The following is a 20,696-nucleotide window of genomic DNA, read 5'->3' as shown; positions in this document are numbered from 1 at the left end:
TATATAGATTGTGTAGAGCTTATAGGCATCTATCAGAAAGGACGATGGTGCTTTATGCATTGAGGAGAATGATCTCTCTAAGGTAATGAGCTTGTCAGTATATAAGAGAGGGGCAAACGTGCCTCCAGAAGCGGTGTCCACCGGCCATCTCACGTAACTGAAGAAGGTCACATTGACCGAAACGTCTTTTTTCGTTTACTACAATAAACCGCCTTACAAATACCTTTAAGTTGAGTGCTAGGTTCATATTTGTTGCTTTAACGGTTTGGGAACCTAACCATAGCACCATCTCGAGTTGTGCTCATGGTGTTCTTTCTGTACCATAGCCCTGGCAGAGATGCGGATCATCTCCATTGATGCGTCCGCCAGGAAGCCTGTAGCTCGCTGTAGTATAGGAAGGGAGTTAAGGAGGTCACCCCTTGGGGTTCCCCGAGAAATATGACTCTCTAGCTCCTCTATCCATTGAAAGAGGGACCTAGAGACGCAAGTGGACTCAATTCCTGACTTTAAGGCAAAGGCAGAGGTTTCCCAGGCCTTCCTTAGGAGGCTTTCTGCTTTACGGTCCATAGGGTCCCTAAGCTGGGACGCATCATCAAACGGAAGGACCGTCTTCTTCACCGCCCTTGCCACCTGGACATCAACCCTTGGGATGTCCCATTTAAATTCCTCTCCTTCCAGGGGGAACCTATGCCTGAGTTCCGAAGGGGCCGAGTAGCGCTTTTCTGGGTACTCCTATTACTGGGAGATCATATCTACTATGCTCCTATGTACTGGAAAACCTGTTCGTTTGGGTCCCTCAAATCCCCCGAACATGCGGTCCTGTGCTGACTGCGCAACGGGTTCCTCCTCTAGGCCCATCGTGGCACGTACTGCACCGACCAGCTCCTCCACATATTCCGTGGAAAGGAGGTATCTCCTAGTTTCGGCTGATTTAGAGGTTCCCGGTTGTTCCCAATTTCCGGAGCCTGAATTGTATGACCTTTCTGAATCTTCCGTTTTTTTGGGGGTGGTGAGCCCACAATCGGAGGAAGTGGAGGTGGTGGAGGGGGAGACAGGGCAGCCAGAGAAGTCTGGACCTGATGAGTAACCAGGCTGCGGATTTCGTCAATCAGTGACGGGTGCTCAGCCCTGACCACCCTGTCCGTGCAAGCCTGACACAGTTTTTTCACCCAATTTGAGGGAAGTTTTGCACTGCATATGGCACATTTGGCCGACTTGCTGGTGGTATTGGTGCTTTTGTGAGCAGACTTTTCTCCCTAAAAAGGAAGGGGGAGAAGCATTTTGAGGACCTCTATACCCGGATCGCACCACTAGGACCCACCCCAGGTAACACTCACTGTGGCTGGGGCAGCGCTGGGCTCTGCAGACGCAGGGCAGGAAGAACCGTCCATGCTGACAGGGGATTTTGTCTTACCTGTCGGCGTCTTCTGGCGGGTTAATAAGGAGTTAACCCCGCCCTCAGGGCAGTCTTTTCATTTCCCGGGGCAGGCACAGCAAGCGCTGGCGAGCTCCACACACCGGCAGCTGAATGGGGGCCGCCATGACAGGAAACCGTCATACATAACCCCGGAAGTGACCCGCGCGTGACGTCACTTCCCGCACGGCGTGCAGGAAGGTCCCATGTTCTAAGAAGACGGGAGCAGCATGGAGGAGCGGAGGTAGCGCCACCGCCCACCACTGCTCGACTTAAGAAATTACAGGTACGCTGCAGCTGCCGGCCACACAGCATACTGAACCTCTCCATGCCCCATGGGGGACAGGAAAGACACTGGTGAGAGGGAGGTGGGAGGGACCTTTTAACCTCTCGTGCTTCCTGTCCCCCATTAGGGCATGGAGACAACCTCCTATGCTGTCGTGGAAGGTTGCTAGAGAAAAATGCTTTATTCCTCACGCCAATCTCAGACTTTCAGTTCTAGAGGTGCGGCTTCAATCACCGCTCAATACATAGTGAGCAGCGGCTGTGACCAAGCCCCCGGCACTGACTGAAAACACAGAAAAACACAGTAAAACAAACGTATTTTTATACGTTTGTTTTACTGTGTTTTTCTGTGTTTTGACAACGCCGGAATGGTTTTCCGAACAGAGCATGCCCGGACACTTTGTGATTTAACCCCATAAGTGACTGCCGTCTGCAGGAAAAAGTCTCTCTCACTCTCTGTCTCTCTCTCCCTCCTCCCGTCCCCCGGATATCTCTCTCTCTCCTCCCGTCCCCTGGATCTCTCTCTCTTTCTCTCTCTCCTCCCGTCCCCAGGATCTCTCTCTCTCCTCCCGTCCCCCGGATCTCTCTCCTCCCGTCCCCCGCATTATCATACCTGTCTGCGTCTCTCGCCCTCTTTGCGGTCTGGCTCCTTTAAATCTTCACGACTCCGTATCCGGACGCGCACATACATCCGGTGTCAGCACTGCACGCCGCAGTACGGCTTTTCACCGCACGGCGCCGGAACACAAAAGACGGATGTCTGAAAGTAGCCTTATACAGGTACTATACACATGATCAGGTTTTTAAATACATCGGTTAGGACTGCTCGGACATGGGTACACCTTGACGTTTGGTAGAGCGGCTTAGTATACATTTTTTGCAAAAAACTTATCAACTAAATACCCTTATTTGTAATCATCATTTCCAGATTATGACGAAGTAGGCGTTAATCAAAATCCGGCATGCAGTTTGATTCTCTGTGGAGCATTTAGTCTTCACTTCTGTGTTTGGCATCCTGGGCAACCATGGTGCTTACTGACATGCGTTGCGCTGCAAAGTCATGATATTGTGGGGCCAAGTGTGCATGCTAGAGTATGTTAATGTGTAAATGTGAGGACTGGCTGAAACTGGGAACAGGAAAGGAAATCGGGTCAGGACAGCATAAACTTCATTGTTCATCTCTAGCATAGAGCCTTAAAATTAAAGGAGTGTTATCAAGTTTTTAAATTACTTTAAAGGGATTGTCCAGGCTTGAGGTTGTAGTCTACAGTCATTCTTTGTGACTGCAGACATGTGAATACTCACAGCGTGCAGAGTGCGCCCAGTGACAAGACCAGGCAATATGCATACTCACAGCCACATTCCGACTAGATGTACATGGCCTCGCTCAATACAAGTGAATCATTGAAGTGTGCACTGTGTGAACTCTAAGAATTCACAAGTCTGCAGTCACAGGTAGTGTTTAACCTGAACAGGTTAGCAAGACAGCATGAAAAGAAGCAATTTTGCAGCCGATTTGTTTTTTCTATCTGTCGCCATTTTCTTGCAACGAAAGCTTTTATCTCATATAGTGTACAGCTTGTCCCCATTGAGCTTGGCCTATAAAACATGGCGGAGTGCACAGTAGTTACATTGCAGGAGAGGGGTTAACTCTTAATATCCCAGTCACTTCTCTTCTGTCCATTGATTTCTATATAGCAATTATCTGCTCACCTCCCTCTCATCTTCTGAAAAGATAGTTATAAATCAACAGTCCAGCTGTTTTAACAACATGTTTCCTAATCACGGCTCTCACTGTCCAGAGCTTAGTGATTGTTCAAGTGCTCTGAATGTGTTATAGCAGAACTTATGCTGGGCTTTATAGTTCTAATACTACAGCTTATTTGTTTTTTTTAAAGGTGGACAGTAATTGTTAAAAAAAAATGGAAAAATAAGTGTATTCACATATAATTAGAGCTTCAATGACTAATACTTCATATGCTACAATATTCAACAATTTCTGAAAAATTGTGGTTAAAATTGCCAAGATCCTGAGTATAATGAAATTTATAACAATATAACAGGTCTAGTGTGGGAAATATAATCCCATCAACACTCTCTGAGCTCCTCATTAACAGAGAAGGGCTCTTCACTATTCACATTAAATAGATGGTGATAATTATTCCTAGTTTTATAGGGAAAGTCAAGATAAAACTTAAGCAATCTAGAAATCCCCCAGGGCATTGAATCAGCTGGTAAACTCACCGTTCCTAAACTCAATCTTTTTTAAATAATTAGATATATTCATGGGCTATATTAGCAAGTGTCTGTGCGCAGCCTAGTATAATTCACCTGTGATAAATTGATAACTACATCGGAGCCAGCGCATTGTGGACCTGAATACAGCTGGAAAAAGTAATTCTTTTCGGGCAAAAAAAAATAAACTACATTTTAAGTAAAACTACATTCAAAAAGTAAAAATAACTTCTTGATTGACTGTGAATAAATTAGATATCTTCAAAGGTTCAGAATTAATTTATCTATTGTGCCTACATTGTGAAGGAGTGATCCAATTTCTAAGGGAGAAAAAAAATGAAGTTCCAATACAGAAGGATCTAGCAAAAACCTCTGCATCTCCATTCTCAGTTGAATTAGTACGTCACTAGATAAAAAACTATTTGAAGAGGACTTATCACTTATCCAAAAAAGTTTATACCTTTGTAATTCTGTCTATTTTACATTTTGCTTTGCATCGCTCCATTGCAGAGATATTCACATATGTTGCTTTTGGAGCACAGCATGTGAAATCTCTGCTTGTAGTTTAACTTAATGTTTCTTCAGAACCTTCGCCGGAGTGTACACTTGTCCTCACCTCACATATACTGCCAATCAGAGCTCAGCAGTCTCAGAAGCTGTGATCGGCAGTATATGGAAGGGGGAGGGGGGGCTAAAGCACAAGCCCCTCAGAAGACTCTGAAGAAACATCCAGTTGGTCTGCAAGCAGAGATTTCACATACTGTGCTCCAAAAGCAACAAACGTGAATATCTCTGCAATCGAGCGATGCAGAGCAAAATGGAAAAAATCTTGAGAATTAGGGGAGCACAGGGATTTCTTTGAGCAAGTGACAGCCCTCTAGTTACAGGTTCCCTCAAATAAAAAATATAATTCCAGAACTACTGCATTTTTTTCAAAAATTATACAAGAATTTTGAAGTATTTAGCTTCATAAATCTTCCTATTTATAGATAACAAAATCATTAATCTGAAGAACTGGTGACTATTTGACCTCCAAAATCTATATTTCTCACATACAGTACATAGCATATTTTAAAAGTCAGTCATACTTGAATGGAAGTTCAGCAAAGACTGCTAAAGAATTCTAAATTTAACATTCTTCGTGACATGAGTGCTCAGACTTCTGTGTACAGTAAGGAAGGAAACAGACTGCTCAGACGATCGGTCTCTGTAGTATTAAAAGTGGTTTCTACTTTCTGAAAGGGAGCTGCCTTGGATACAATATTCAGTCTTTTGGGAGACAGAAGAAATCAAATAACATGATATCCATGAAGAACAACTAAACTTATTATGACGCATTTTGGGCCCAAATTGTTTTTTTTTTTTCTATTTTTACTTGCAGTTCAGTTTCTGCTTCAGTTGACTTTTAATGCCTTTTTTTAGAATATAGTAAAATATTTCAGTCAAATAAAAACACAAAACAATGCCACAGGGAGATTCTGAGATGTATTCACACATGGCAAATTGGTTACAAGAAAGCCATTACTCTAAATTGGGTTGTCTCCTTAAGAAACATGTGGAGTTCTGTAAGCCATATTTAGATGAATGGGACAGTCACAGAAATTACTCCAACAAATCCAAAAAATTAGAATATCCCCTTAGAGAGCAGTCAGATGGTCGTATAAATTGGACTAAGCACAGAACACAGTGCAAGGACTGGCCGGTAGCAGTAGTCTCATCAGTTGGCGCCTGTGACCGGAGGTAAACTTTTTCCCACCAGTCACAGGTGCGTACTCACGCTGTCATCTGACAGGTAGGGAGCTGCAATGCTCTGACCAGTGGTAATAATCTTACCGCAGATCAGAACCGCCGATGTGTCTCTTGCTGTCATGCAGATGACAGCGTGGGAAACACCCGATATTCGGGTGCTGAACCCGAACAGTAACACAAACTTCATGAAGAAGTCCATGTTCGGGGTCCGTGCCCAAACAGTAGGTGTTCGGTAGGAATGCCGAACTTTACTGTTCGGGTTCGCCCATCTCAACTCATGGTTGGTGTGGGTAGTTCACAATGGCTAATCAAATCGGGTGACTAGTAGAAAAATGGGTACCATAAAGATGCACAAAACTGCCTAGTGAGTGATAGTATTTGAACACTATCACTGTCTTGGAAGTATTGGCGGCTATTTTTCTTGTGGCCAACTGATTTGCAGGAAACATCACAGATCACCTCCATCCACTCCCTTCATAATAACCTTTGCCCTTCTTTTTAGCATTCTGCCAGTACTATTGGTGCTGTAACTTTCTTCCAGTGACTCACAAGAATGGATTGTGCCAGCTTTTGTTCAATGGCTCGCCTCTTTGTTACATCAGCCAAAGACAATCTGTCTTTGTGTCTCTGTCAATACTTTCAGAGCCATATAAAAAAATTAATATCTGTCAATGAACAGCAAATTAGATGGGAGACACCTAATGGCTGTCATTTTGGAGTGTTTTGCTAAATTTCCTATTTTTGCACAATATGCATCAAATGAGATCAACATGTCGGGAATCCTTGATGACAACGATTTAGGAAAAAGGGTCTTAAAGCCAAGTTCCAACTAAAGCAACTGCTTATTTTACCCACTATTATTAAGCCCAGCCCCAACTAAAGGACGAATCCCACATCTTACATAGTAACCGTTTTAAATTAAAATTAGACTAGCTTGGCCCGTTCGAAATTTTCGCACATTGGTAGTCGGGGGCGCAGGCAATTCCAGAAAAAGCAAGCTGGTCAAATGTAAATGTATTTCATGAGCTCATGAACACAGACCAAAAAATGTCTTCCGGTTGAGGTGCCACCTGCAGGTCATTGTGTCTTTCTGCAGGTTTATGAAAATGAATGTTTAAAAAATTAGATTGGAGCTACAATGCTTCCATATTTCTTCCAATGTAGGTAATACTCCAAGTTCAGTCTCTTTAGCACGTAATTCTTTAGAGTAAACCATTCTACTCCAACTTAATGCATCTTTTTCTGTCTTGTCAGCATCCTTTTGACAAGATATTTCTAGACAGTTGCTGCCAAGGCCACTCCAGAAATAACACACTACGCCAGGCTGTGTTTCTTGCCCTACATTTTACAGCACAGCGCAACGAAAAGTAGTGAACGCTCACATTTCGTCTGCTTCCCTCAGAACCTTTGGTTTCTTTTGTCCATAGGTGACCCCACAAGACATGTCATGTAGAAAGACAAAGAATTCCGCCGACCTCCCGGTAGATATACGTCAAAATGAATTGTAATTCTGAAATACGTCCAATGGTAAACTGTCCACTCATCCTATGAATGTTTTAGCAGTCTCTGACCTGAGATGCCAGGACAACTCCATTATGCCTTTCAGCTGCTTTCGAGCTTTGGTTGAGGTCTTGAAAGCGGAACGTGGTTACAGAACCTTGTTACAGGCCGACGAGCTGTCCAATCATGTATAAATTATTTCCTTTTACAAGCCCACTAGCTGCACATCTCGAATGATGTGAAAGCTTCTCACTGGCGATCTCTTTAGTAAGGATTTTCACCCAATCCTGCTTACGGCACATTTTTTTGCCCTCAATAGTCACATCTGCTTGCATGCTCATTTTTTTTCCAATAAACCCAGCTTACAATAAAATAAGACTAGGCTTGGTGTCTTGGCCACAGAGGGAGTTGCATTATAACAGAAGCACTAAGGTTTAGAAACGAGTAAATTGGTTTAAGCCAAATTGACTTTATTTCGAATATAAAAAAAAAAAAAAAAAAATGGATTGTGGGGGGGGGGGGGGGGGTTGGCGATTCACTTTGTGCAATTCAGAAGGTTAGGAAAAGAACGAATAACTCACGCCTCCATCTTCACTTTTTGCCAAAACTCCCAGTGCCAAGTAGACAGGGAGGTAGACATCCGGCAGCCAAGCCAAGGCATTGACTAGTCTTTGGGCAACACACATTGGAAAGCCATAATATCACAATGTGTGTTGTTAAGTCAGAGTCCTACTTGTACTTGGCACCAGTAGCTTTGGCACAAGATGGAGATGGAGGAAGAGGACGTCGGGCAGAGTGGATAATTAAAGAAAAGGCAGAAGGCAGAGGGGACCAGGCAAGTAAGTGGCAAGGTGTTTAATCTTTTTCCATAAACTTTCAAAATTCTATATGGTCTTGAAAGACCTCACATCCTAAAAATGTCTCCATCTTCTCCATTCTGTCAGTGCGCGGAAATTGGACTGTGCTCAGATGTCATCCAAGTGCAGGCTGATGCTTCCTATGAACTCATTGACTTACATGTCCGAGTGTGATCTGAATAAAGGATCAAACTTGAGCAGGCAGTGATTTTTTTTTCCTCGTACGGTCCCTGACCGAGGAAAAAACTCTGACATGTCAATGGCCCCATAGGCTAACATTGGTCTGAATGCGATCCGATATTTTGTTGAATCACAAAATACGCTTGTCTGCATCTAGCCTTATGAAAATCTAATTTACTGACCAAATTCCACCACATGGCCAAATTCAAACAAAACACTTAATAATAAAGTTTTGGGTTTTTTTCATTTTGGCATTTTTGTTGCACTTTTTGCTGATTATCTAAAAAAAAAAAGCTGTACCCTTATGTAACCTTGAAGCCAGAATGGAAATATAAAATTCAGGACAAATAGTGCAGCTATTTGTGGAGCTTTTACTATTGGTGCATTTTTAGGGTCCGTGCTTTTTTTTTTTTTAAGCCACAAGCTCTAGTTATGGCAAGAGATTTTATGCATTTTTCCCATTAGTTTCACTATAAGGTTAGAAAATACTCAGCTGCGGTATGACTTCAGGTGATGGCAAAATTATAATCCCGCTTTATTATGTCTGTACGCTGGGAATAAAGCAAATATGGATAAACACCGATCCTGTAAACTTGGACTATTGTTTGCTTCACCGCCATAAAGAGAAATGTGAGTAGTCTGTATTGAGACCAAGTGAGCATGGATGATTTGTGATGCAACACCGCTTCTCCCTAATAATGAGAGAATGAATGATCGTACCGGCCAAGTTATATACCCGGAGAACAGAAGCAAGATACCCGCGCACAGGTCCGCCATACCTGCAGCATGTCACCTTTGGAGGTGCACCCCTAAAAGTAATTAATCAGTGTGCCACCCGAGTAAAATAGAAAATTGAACTGTCATAGCTGCCTGATAGTAGAGCAAAAAATTGGGAACTCAAAAACCCATTGGTTGTCTGATTTTAAGACGGACGCCATGCTGAATCGTAGAGTTTATTGGAAATATTCAGATATAATTTTTTTTTTTTTTTTAACTCAGGTGCATGTATTAATTTAGTCTCTTTAGTCTCTTTTGCGTATCAAACTCAGCTATGGGAGATTAGACCCCAGCGATCACAAAAATGGGGCTCTGCAAAGTTCTGCCTGAATGAAGCGGAGCAAGCGCATGTGCACCAACGGAATACAGGGCGCAACCATCTCCAGCAGTCCAATAGAGAGAGAATAAAGTGGAGGTCAGCATGCTCAACCTCTGATCCATTAAGATGGGGCTTTGCAGACCTCCATCCTGGTGATCCTCAGTGATCAATACGTTATTCCCTTTCCTATCAAAAAAGGACAACCCTTTCAGTAAAATTAGCGCCCACCATGTACTGGAATGCTGCAGGGTTGTAACATTTTATGCTTCGCTCCTTTACATTTGGACATTCTTGACATCAGATCCTTATTAAATCACACGTCTGCCGCTGATATGAAACGACAGACACTTTACCCAAATAGAATCCATTTCCAAGCATTACATATGTCCCCACAGCTGAAACAGAAAAAAGAAAAACGCTTTGTGCACTGCGATCTGACATCCTCCCGCAACTGTTACTTTCTGCATCTCCATTTGTTATTTACAGTTCTCATATGCCACATTATAAACATATATACACTTGTAAGAACCATCACCATATGGAAATTGTCAAATGCATTTGCATAATTCTGTGAAGTGTTTTCCTTCGGTGAATGTCAGTAAACCTCGTCAACGATGACATGTAAATATGGCAGCAGACGTATAGAAAGAGTCGCACAGCCGAGTTGTAGCAATGCCTACCTCCCACAGAGCTTTAAAGTCCTTCTGTTCGATCCGTAAGAGTTCACTGTTCTCCCTTGTAACAATGGTGGCATGTCGGGGTGTGTTATCCAGTATTGACTCTCCAAAAGCAGTGCCAACTCCCAGCGTACATATGATGACTGCATCCTAGAGCAAAAGTGGAAAGTAATTATCCAAACACTGTGATGAAGTGCCAAGAGCCCACAGACACCTGGCATCAAAATGATGGCAATAGTAAAAAGCTTAAAGCTAGACCAAGCAACTTGGAAGCACATTGTAGGGTTGCTGTATGCTATACCTGGCATCCAGCTGAACACGACACCTAGAAGGAGTATTGTGAGAAGAGTCCTGTCTGGGAGTTGCTCTCAGCTAGTTATTATTACTTACAGTATCTGGCAGACAACAGATCATAATGGCCTTCCAAAAATTCCGGTCAAGCTGGATGCCAGTCCTACTGGGAGCTGTAAAGTGGGGGTTTACCCCACAAGTTCTGGCCCGTTTTGGGTTTACATATTCCATATTTTGTTAACTTTCCAATCAGCTCAGTCATTGTATGGGCTGCTGTATACTGTACCTGGCATCCAGCTGAACACGACACCTAGAAGGAGTATTGTGAGAAGAGACCTGTCCATCTTAGGCCGGTTTCACATTTACGCTTCAGGGCGCAGCGACGGCCTGCGCACGGCCGCCGCTAAGCCCCGCCCCCTGCCGCGCCTCCGCCGGTAGCTCCGCCTCCGGGCACATGGCGCTGCATGCGTCCCCTTATCTTTATCACTGAGGACGCAGGCCGTGCGTAATATGCGTTTGGCGGCGCCTGCGTCCTTTTGACGGTGCACCGAGCGCAACCAAATTGCAACAGGTTGCGTTTGGCGCTGGTCGGCGCACCGTCAAAAGGACGCAGGCGCCGCAAAAACGCATACTGCGCACGGCCTGCGTCCTCAGTGATAAAGATAGGGGACGCATGACGCATGCAGCATCATGCGCCCGGAGGCGGAGCTAGCGGCGGAGGCGCGGCAGGGGGCGGGGCTTAGCTGCGGCCGTTCGCAGGCCGTCGCTGCGCCCTGAAGCGCAAATGTGAAACCGGCCTTAGCTAGTCATTATTACATACCGCATATAACTGGCAGAGGACAGATTACAATGGTTTTCCAAAATGTCCCTTTTCAGCTGGATGCCAGGACTACTGGGACCAACAAAGTCTGTCCTATTTTGGATTTCCATATTTATAAGCCATATTTTGTTTAACTTTTTAACCGACTGAGTCATAAGAAAACTTGTATTTTTAGCATCATTCTTTTTATGGTTTTGTGCCATAAATTTATATTTAGCAATACAATATGTGCAGGTTATGGCTAAATATTTTAATTTACTACTATTGTATTTTTTTAATCTTTAATAAAAAGGTGATTTTTTGAAAGCTTTATCAAACTCACGGCAATTTTACTTTTTGCCATGAATTAACAGATTAACCCCTTAACCCCCAAGGGTGGTTTGCACGTTCATGACCGGGCCAATTTTTACAATTCTTACCACTGTACATTTATGCGGTAATAACTCTGAAACGCTTCCATGGATCCCAGTAATTCTGACATTGTTATCTCGAGACATATTGTACTTCATGTTAGTTGTAAAATTTCATTGATACAATTTGTGTTTATTTGTGAAAAAAACGGAAATTTGGCAAAACATTTGAAAATTTTGCAATTTTCCAACTTTGAATTTTTATGCCCTTAAGTTACACAGATATGGCACTCAAAAAACTTAATAAGTAACATTTCCCACATGTTTACTTTACATCAGCACAATTTTGGAACCAAAATTTCTTTTTGTTAGGAAGCTATAAGGGTTAAAAGTTGACCAGCGATTTCTCATTTTTGCAACACCATTTTATTTTTACAGACCACATCACATTTGAAGTCACTTTGAGGGGTCTATATGATAGAAAATACCCAAAGGAGACAACATTCTAAAAACTGCACCCCTCAAGGTGCTCAAAACCACATTCAAGAAGTTTATTAACCCTTCAGGTGCTTCACAGGAATTTTTTGAATGTTTAAAAAAAAAATGAACATTTAACTTTTTTTTCGCAAAAAAAAGTACTTCAGGTCCAATTTTTTTTATTTTACCAAGGGTAACAGGAGAAATTGGACTGCAAAATTTATTGTCCAATTTGTCCTGAGTATGCTGATACCTGATATGTGGGGGGGGAACAACTGTGTCAGCGCATGGCAGAGCTCAGAAGGGAAGGAGCGCTGTTTGACTTTTTCAATGCAAAATTGGCTGGAATTCAGATCGGACGCCAAGTCATGTTTGGAGAGCCTCTGATGCGCCTAAACAGTGGAAGCCCCCCACAAGTAACCCCATTTTGGAAAGTAGACCCCCCCAAGGAACTTATCTAGATATGTGGTGAGAACTTTGAACCCACAAGGGCTTCACAGAAGTTTATAACGTACAGCAGTACAATTAAAAAATCATTTTTTCCACAAAAATGATCTTTTGTTTTCACCCCCAATTTTTATTTTCCCAAGGGTAACAGGACCCTAAAAGTTATTGTGCAATTTGTCCTGAGTACGCTGATACCCCATATGTGGGTGTAAACGACTATTTGGGTGCATGGCAGAGCTCGGAAGGGAAGCAGCGCCATTTGACTTTTTGGCTGGAATTGAGATTGGATGCCATGTCGCGTTTGGAAAGCCCCTGATGTGCCAAAACAGTGGAAACCCCCGAGAAATGACACCATTTTGGAAACTAGACCCCCCAAGGAACTTATCTAGATGTGTAGTGAGAGCTTTGAACCCCCAAGGGCTTCACAGAAGTTTATAATGCCCGGGCGTGAAAATAAAAAAAATCTAATTTTTTCCACAAACAATCTTTTAGTCACCAATTTTTTAAATTTTCCCAAGAGTAACAGGAGAAATTGGACCCCAAAAGTTGTTGTACAATTTGTCCTGAGTACACCGATACCCCATATGTGGGAGAAAACTACTGTATGGGCACACGTCGGGGCTCGGAAGGGAAGTAGTGACGTTTTGGAATGCAGACTTTGATGGAATGGTCTGCGGGTGTCATGTTGCCTTTGGATAGCCCCTGATGTACCTAAACAGTGGAAACCCCCCCAAGTGACCCCATTTTGGAAACTAGACTCCCCCAAGGAACTTATCTAGATGTGTGGTGAGCACTTTGAACCCCCAAGTGCTTCACAGAAGTTTATAACGCCCGGGCGTGAAAATAAAAAAATCATATCATTTTTCCACAAAAATGATATTTTTTCCCCAACTTTTTTTATTTTCCCAAGGATAACAGGAGAAATTGGACCCCAAAAGTTGTTTTGCAATTTGTCCTGAGTACACTGATACCCCATATGTGGGGGTAAAACACTGTTTGGGGGCATGGCAGAGCTTGGAAGGGAAGGAGCACCATTTGACTTTTTCAACGCAGAATTGGCTGGAATTGAGATCAGACGCCATGTTGCGTTTGGAGAGCACCTGATGTGCCCAAACAGTGGAAACCCCCAATCTAACTCCAACCCTAACCCCAACACACCCCTAACCCTAATCTCACCCCTAGCCCTAACCCTAGCCCTAGCGGGAAAATAGAAATAAATACATTTTTTTTTTAATGTTATTATTTTTCCCTAACTAAGGGGTGATAACGGGGGGTTTGATTTACTATTTATGGCGGTTTTTATATTTGGCAGCTGTCATACGCTAAAAGACGCTTTTTATTGTAAAAATAGTTTTTCCATCACCACATATTGAGAGCTATAATTTTTCCATATTTTGACCCACCGAGTCATGTCAGGTCTTGTTTTTTGCGGGACGAGTTGATGTTTTTATTGGTATCATGTTCGGGCACGTGACATTTTTTGATCGCTTTTTACTCCGATTTTTGGGATGCAGAATGAACAAAAATCAGCATTTCAAGAATTTCTTTTGGGGGGTGCGTTTACACAGTTCCGCGTGCGGTAAAATTGATAAAGCGGTTTTATTCTTCGGGTCAGTACGGTTACAGCGATACCTCATTTATGTCTTTTTTTACGTTTTGTCGGTTTTATGCAATAAAAACAATTTTATATAAAAAATAATTATTTTTGCATCGGTTTATTCTGCGAGCAATAACTTTTTTATTTTTTCGCTGATGATGCTGCATGGCGGCTTGTTTTTTGCGGGACAAGATGATGTTTTCAGCGGTACCATGGATATTTATATCAGTCTTTTTGAGTGCGCGTTATTGCACTTTTTGTTCGGCGGCATGATAATAAAGCATTATTTTTTGCTTTGGTTTTTATTTTTATTTTTTAAGGGGTTCGCTAAAGGGGTTAACTAATGGGACAGTTTTATAGGGCGGGTCGTTACGGACACAGCGATACTAAATATGTGTACTTTTATTGGGTTTTTTTATTTCCAAAAATGAATGTATTAGGGAATATTTTTTTTTTTTTATTTATTTAGCGATTCGTCTATAAATTATTTTTACACTTTTTTTTTCTTTTAACTTTATTACATTGTCCCAGGGGGGACATAACTGTCATGTGTGAGATCGCTGATCTGACACATTACAGATCAGCGATCTCACACAGGCACTGCAGCAAGCTTCCTCATGCCTGCGCTTTGCAGGCACTGAGGAGGCTGCCTCCCTGCAGGCCCCCAAAGGTCCCCGCCTCCATATTGGATCCGGGGACCTGCAGGGAAGGAGGCCCCCGCAGCAGTGCTGCACTTTGCGCTGCTGCGGGGGTCTCAGGGAAGCACGGAGGGAGCCCCCTCCCCTGCCGATGCTTCCCTAAACCCCCGGTACACTGCGATCGTGTTTTATCGCAGTGTGCCAGGGGTTAACGTTCCGGGGGCGGTCCGTGACCGCCCCTGACACATAGTGTCGGGTGTCAGCTGTGATAATCAGCTGACACCCGGCCGCGATCAGCGGCGCTCACCCCGTGAGCGCCGCTGATCGCTATGACGTACTATCCTGTCCATGGGCATAGGGGCCCAGGTCCCATGGACGGGATAGTACGTCAGATGGCAGAAAGGGGTTAAACAAACAAAGAGAGGAAACATAAGCTCTACAATAGAGATCTCCAAGAGTTTAGATATAATAAAGCATACATGGTCCAGGTGGTCAGAAATAATAGACCAATAGAAACTGACATATCTTCGTCAGAAGCGGAGTTCTCTGATACAGAGAATAGAGCAAGACGTCTTTGTGGAAGACGGCTTATGTGTGCACGGCCCACAAGGGAGGGATGTTTACTGTTATTTTTTACAACAGTGTATTTTTAGAAAGTATGCTTGTTATACTGTTTTTCTGTGTTTCAGTCTTTTGGTGGTGTGAACACTGTCCTACAGACTTGTTCAGTGTGGATGGCCGATGGGTTTATATTCAATTGGTTTCTTGTTTCTGCAAGATTAGGGAGGTTTCCACCCCTCCCTTGTGGACCGTGCACACATAAGCCATCTTCCACAATGTGTCCACATCAGACATTACCTGTCTGAATCCTGCTCATATAGGTACCATACACATGGTCAGGTTTTTAAATACATCAGTTAGGGACTGCTCTGAGATGGGTATACCTTGACATTTGGTAGAGCAGCTTAGTATACATTTTTTGTAAAAAACCTTTCAACCAAATACTCTGTTTTATTATCATCTTTTTACTAGCACTCACTGTTTACTGTTATTTTTTTACAACAGAGTATTTTTATACGTTTGTTATACTGTGTTTTTCTGTGTTTCAGTCTTTTGGTGGTGTGAACACTGTCCTGCAGACTTGTTCACTGTGTGCATGACCCATGTGAGTATTTTTATACGTTGGTTATACTGTGTTTTTCTGTGTTTCACATATATACAGTGGGTACGGAAAGCATTCAGACCCCTTTAAATTTTTCACTCTTTGTTTCATTGCAGCCATTTGGTAAATTCAAAAAAGTTCATTTTTGTCTCATTAATGTACACTCTGCACCCCATCTTGACGGAAAAAAATACAGAAATGGAGAAATTTTTGCGAGATTATTAAAAAAGAAAAACTGAAATATCACATTTTTTTTCAATTAAAATGATTTGATTATAAAACAAGTCTTCTTCCATTTACATCAGTTCGCCAACGAGTCCTTTTGGAACCTGAATTCCAATTTGTCTATTCCGGCAATGAAACTCCTAAATGGACCTGTGTCCGGAGCCTTATTCTTTTGAACTATGGTTTCCTATATGTTGAATACTGCAAATAAAAGATTTCGAAAACGGTGTCCGGCTGCTGAGAACCTCAGCGATGAGAAGTAAACTGGTGGAACCTGACAGCAAATATTCTATTTCTCTGCAGCGCCGACATAAAATTGAAGGTTCTGTACAATTTTTTTCTCCAAATGCTTAGGGAATGCCTAAATATATTAAAACAGGGAATGGCTAAATATTTTAAAGCAACCAATAATAATCTTCTTATTCCCTGGAAAAAAATATTTAAGGTATTTTTCCAAATAAAACGGGTGGGTCACTCTTTATAGCAAAAAAGTGCAAATTTTGTCAAATGGATACTGACTTATAGAGACCGGGACACTAATATGCAAATGGGGTGCAGCAGGGAAGTTCTGGATCTAATTTAATATACATATACATGAAATGTATTTGCTAACTTATCACTTTCTTTGTAACGTCGCCATTCCTATAAAGCCAATTTACAAGCCTATATTATAAGCCAGTTTCCCACAGTCTGTATATGAGTCCAATGTCGCAGAATTAAAAAAAAAAAAAATGTACAGCTAAAAAAAAAACAAAAAAAAAAAACAAGACAACAAAAAACAGAACAATTAACATGAAAGTAAATGGTTTATAAAGTATAAAGCAATGTCGAAATACCATAATGAGAGAACTCGAAAAAGGAAAACAATGTTAACATAAAGTTCATTCTATGTCATGCAATAACTGCAATCATCCTGGTCTGGTAAGACAAGACACAAAGTAGCAAAATAAACTGACCATGTGTCGCCACCTTGTGGAGGAAAGAGGCCACTTCATCACTCAAAATTACAAAAGAGTTGAGTCATTTTCCTGTGTAGTGTAAATACCGAGTTATTTTTTCTGCCGCATTTCTCTATGCACAAAATCTGCTGAGTTTCAATGTCCAAGCAAAGTGGATGAGATTTCATGAGAACTCATACTTTGCACTATGCTTTTACAGATGCTATAGGACCGTGAGTTTTTTCGTGCATTTTTTCTCTAAAAGCTTCAATGGAGAGACCGTGAAACATTTTTGTAAAATGGGCAGTTTTTAAGTGCTGAATCAAAGCTTTATCGTACTAAAAAAAAAACACATGAAAACCTCTACAAGTCTGCCCCAAAATCGCAGAAAATAAATGCGAAAAACACAAACAAAATGCAGGGAGAAAATGCAATAAACAGAGAAGATTGTTATTGCGTATTCTGGTGCAGAAAGAATACAGATAAAAAGATGCAGCATTTACGCTACGTGGCTTGACAGAAGAGCAAATTAGTAATTTGTAAACTGGCCCAAAATAGAAGCCTTTGTGCAATTATTACTTTATGTGTTCACCAACAAAGTTATTTCTATCATTAATGTTTTGTGTATTTTCTTGAAAGAAAGAAATGTAAAGCGTTTGTCCACAATTGAAATCTATACTGGGTTCTAATGAGTCAACATTTCACATTATTGATATAAACCACCATGAATTTTGTGAGATGCAGAAAAGATGAACAGAGGGTTTCCAGATGAATGATGCCCACCGTGAAGCATGGAGGGGGAGGTGTGATGGTGTGGTGGTCATTTGCTCGTGAAACTTTGTGATTTATACCAAATTCAAGGCACATTTGCGCAGTATGGCTGCCACAGCATTCTGCAACAACATGACATCCCATATGGTTTGCACTTAGTGCGACCAATATCACAGATGAGTACAATGTATTTTATTATTTTTTTCATCTCTTTTACCCCTTCATTTATTATGCTTTGTTGAATCCGCAGAACAATTTCAATTTGGACCAAATCGAATCTGCTGGCCAAATTGAGCGAATCTGCCCAAAACTAATTTGGGGAGATTAGTTAAGGTCTAATTACAGGTTAAGTTCTCCTTCCTGTGTGAAGCGTCCAATGCTTGTTACTATGGTCCTCCCCATAGGCTGCACAGCTATATTGTTCTCAGAATGTCTGCTGATGGAGGAACATGTGACCAGACCTGCCCATTTGCCTCCTCCAATAGAAAAACAGCTTACCTGTGTGAAGTGATTTTCTATTGGAGGAGGCAGATAGGCGGGTCTGGTCACATGGGTCTCCATCAGCAGACATTCTGAGAATATAATAATAATAATAAATTTTATTTCTATAGCGCTGACATATTCCGCAGCACTTTACATTTCAGAGGGGACTTGTACAGACGATAGACATTACAGCATAACAATAATCACATAGATCATAACAGATACCAAGAGGAATGAGGGCCCTGCTCGCAAGCTTACAATCTATGAGGAAAAAAGGGAGACATTAAAGGTGGGTGATAACAGTTGCCCTGATCATATGGACCAGCCATAATGTTAAGTGTGTAACTGTATGGATGCAGAGGGCTAATGGATGCATAAAGCATGTGGGAACATGATGCGGGGAACCTGGTTATGGTAAAAAACTTTTGGCTGTGCCACATAGGGATAGATTAGGTTAATGTGTTGAGGTGGTAGGCCAGTCTGAATAAATGCGTTTTCAGGGCACGCTTAAAATTGTGGGGATTGGGGACTAATCGTATTGACCTGGGAAGTGCATTCCAAAGAATTGGCGCAGCACGTGTATAGTCTTGAAGACGGGAGTGGGAGGTTCTGATTATTGAGGATGCTAACCTCAGGTCATCAGCAGAACGGAGGGCGCGAGTAGGATGGTATACTGAAACAAGGGAGGAGATGTAGGGTGGTGCTGAGCAATGAAGAGCTTTGTGGGTGAGGGTAATAAGTTTGTACTGGATTCTGGAGTGGATGGGTAGCCAGTGTAAGGACTGGCACAAGGTAGAGGCATCGGTGTAACGATTGGCGAGGAATATGATCCTGGCAGCTGCATTCAAGACAGATTGGAGGGGGTAGAGTTTGGTAACAGGGAGACCGATTAGAAGGGAGTTACAATAGTCGAGACGAGAATGAATAAGAGAAACAGTCAGAGTTTTTGCAGAGTCAAAAGTAAGAAAAGGTCGAATTCTAGAAATGGTTTTGAGGTGCAGATAACAAGAGCGAGCCAGTGATCGGATGTGGGGGACAGAGGAAAGCTCAGAGTCAAGTATGACCCCAAGACAGCGGGCATGTTGCTGGGGAGTAATAGTAGAACCACACACAGAAATGGCAATGTCGGGTATAGGTACATTAGTATCGGGAGGAAACACAAGTTCAGTGTTTGACAGGTTCAGTTTCAGATATAGTGAGGACATGATGTTAGACACAGCGTTTAGACAATTGCCGGTGTTTTCTAGAAAGGCTGGCGTAATGTCAGGAGAAGCGTATAATTGGGTGTCGTCAGCATAGAGATGGTACTGGGAACTAAATCTACTGATTGTTTGACCAATAGAGGCTGTGTACAAAGAGAAAAGGAAGGGGCCTAGGACGGATCCTTGAGGAACCCCAACAGTAAGGGGAAGATGAGAGGAGGAGGAGCCAGCAAAAGATACAGTAAAGGAGCAGTCAGAGAGATAGGAGGAGAACCAGGAGAGAACGGTGTCCTTGAGGACAATGGAACGGAGCATAGTGAGGAGGAGCTGATGATCCACAGTGTCGAATGCTGCAGAGAGATCCAAGAGAATTAGCATGGAGTAATGACCATTTGATTTAGCTGTTAGTAGATCATTAGAGACTTTAGTGAGGGCAGTTTCAGTAGAATGTAAAGAGCGGAAAAACCGGATTGGAGAGGGTCAAGGAGAGAGTTTTCTGAGAGATAGCGGATAAGACGGGAGTGGACCAGGCGTTCCAGAAGTTTAGAGATGAAGGGAAGATTAGAAACAGGTCTATAGTTAGCGCCACAGTTTTGGTCGAGGGATGGTTTTTTAAGTAGTGGATGTATGATGGCATGCTTAAATGAGGAGGGAAAGATACCAGAAGAGAGAGAGAGGTTAAATATTTTAGTTAGGCGAGGGGTGACAGCAGGGGAAAGGGTCTGGAGTAGATGTGACGGAAATGGGTCACTGGTGCAAGTGGTTGGGCGGGAAGATTCAAGGAGCCTGCTTACTTCTTCTGTGACTGGTTCAAAGTCAGAGAGTGAGCTAGATGCAGTGGGGGAGGGAGGACAGGGCATGGTATGAGATGACTGGGAGATAATCTCCTGTTGGATCTGGTCAATTTTTTCTTTGAAGTAATTGGCCAGATCGTCAGCTCGAAGCTCCGTGGTAGGGGCCTGTACTCTTGGGTTGAGTAGAGAATGAAAAGTGTCAAAGAGACGTTTAGGGTTATTGGACAGTGAAGTGATGAGGGTGTTGAAATAGGTTTGTTTTGAGAGGTGAAGGACAGTGTTGTATTTTCGAAGCATAAACCTATAATGGATGAAATCTTCAGGTAGGTTGGATTTTCTCCACAGACGTTCAGCGCACCTGGAGCACCGCTGCAGGAAACGTGTTTGCACCGTGTGCCAGGGTTGTCGCCGTCTGCGTTGTGGTGTTCTATTTATAGGGGGTGCAAATTCATCCAGGGCACTTTGAAGTGTTTCATTGTAATGCTTCAATGCAGAATCAGGACATGAG

The 20,696-nt window shown here is 42.5% G+C and overlaps 1 protein-coding gene across 3 annotated transcripts in view; it reads right to left on the bottom strand.

The window, feature by feature from the left end:
• RAPGEF4 (Rap guanine nucleotide exchange factor 4) overlaps positions 1–20,696 on the bottom strand; it is a 302,234-nt gene that overhangs the window by 248,755 nt on the left and 32,783 nt on the right. For all 3 annotated transcript variants that reach the window (XM_073545898.1, XM_073545899.1, XM_073545900.1), the window contains exon 4: positions 9,997–10,143. In XM_073545898.1, coding sequence (XP_073401999.1) covers positions 9,997–10,143 — 147 coding nt within the window. The remainder of the gene's footprint in view (positions 1–9,996; positions 10,144–20,696) is intronic.

The sequence above is a fragment of the Dendrobates tinctorius genome, unplaced genomic scaffold, assembly GCF_039654945.1.
Source record: "Dendrobates tinctorius isolate UK_male_01 unplaced genomic scaffold, ASM3965494v1 ptg000143l, whole genome shotgun sequence".
Classification (NCBI taxonomy): Eukaryota; Metazoa; Chordata; class Amphibia; order Anura; family Dendrobatidae; genus Dendrobates; species Dendrobates tinctorius.
Note: the sequence above shows the minus strand (reverse complement) of the source record. Positions and strands in the feature narration are given on the sequence as shown.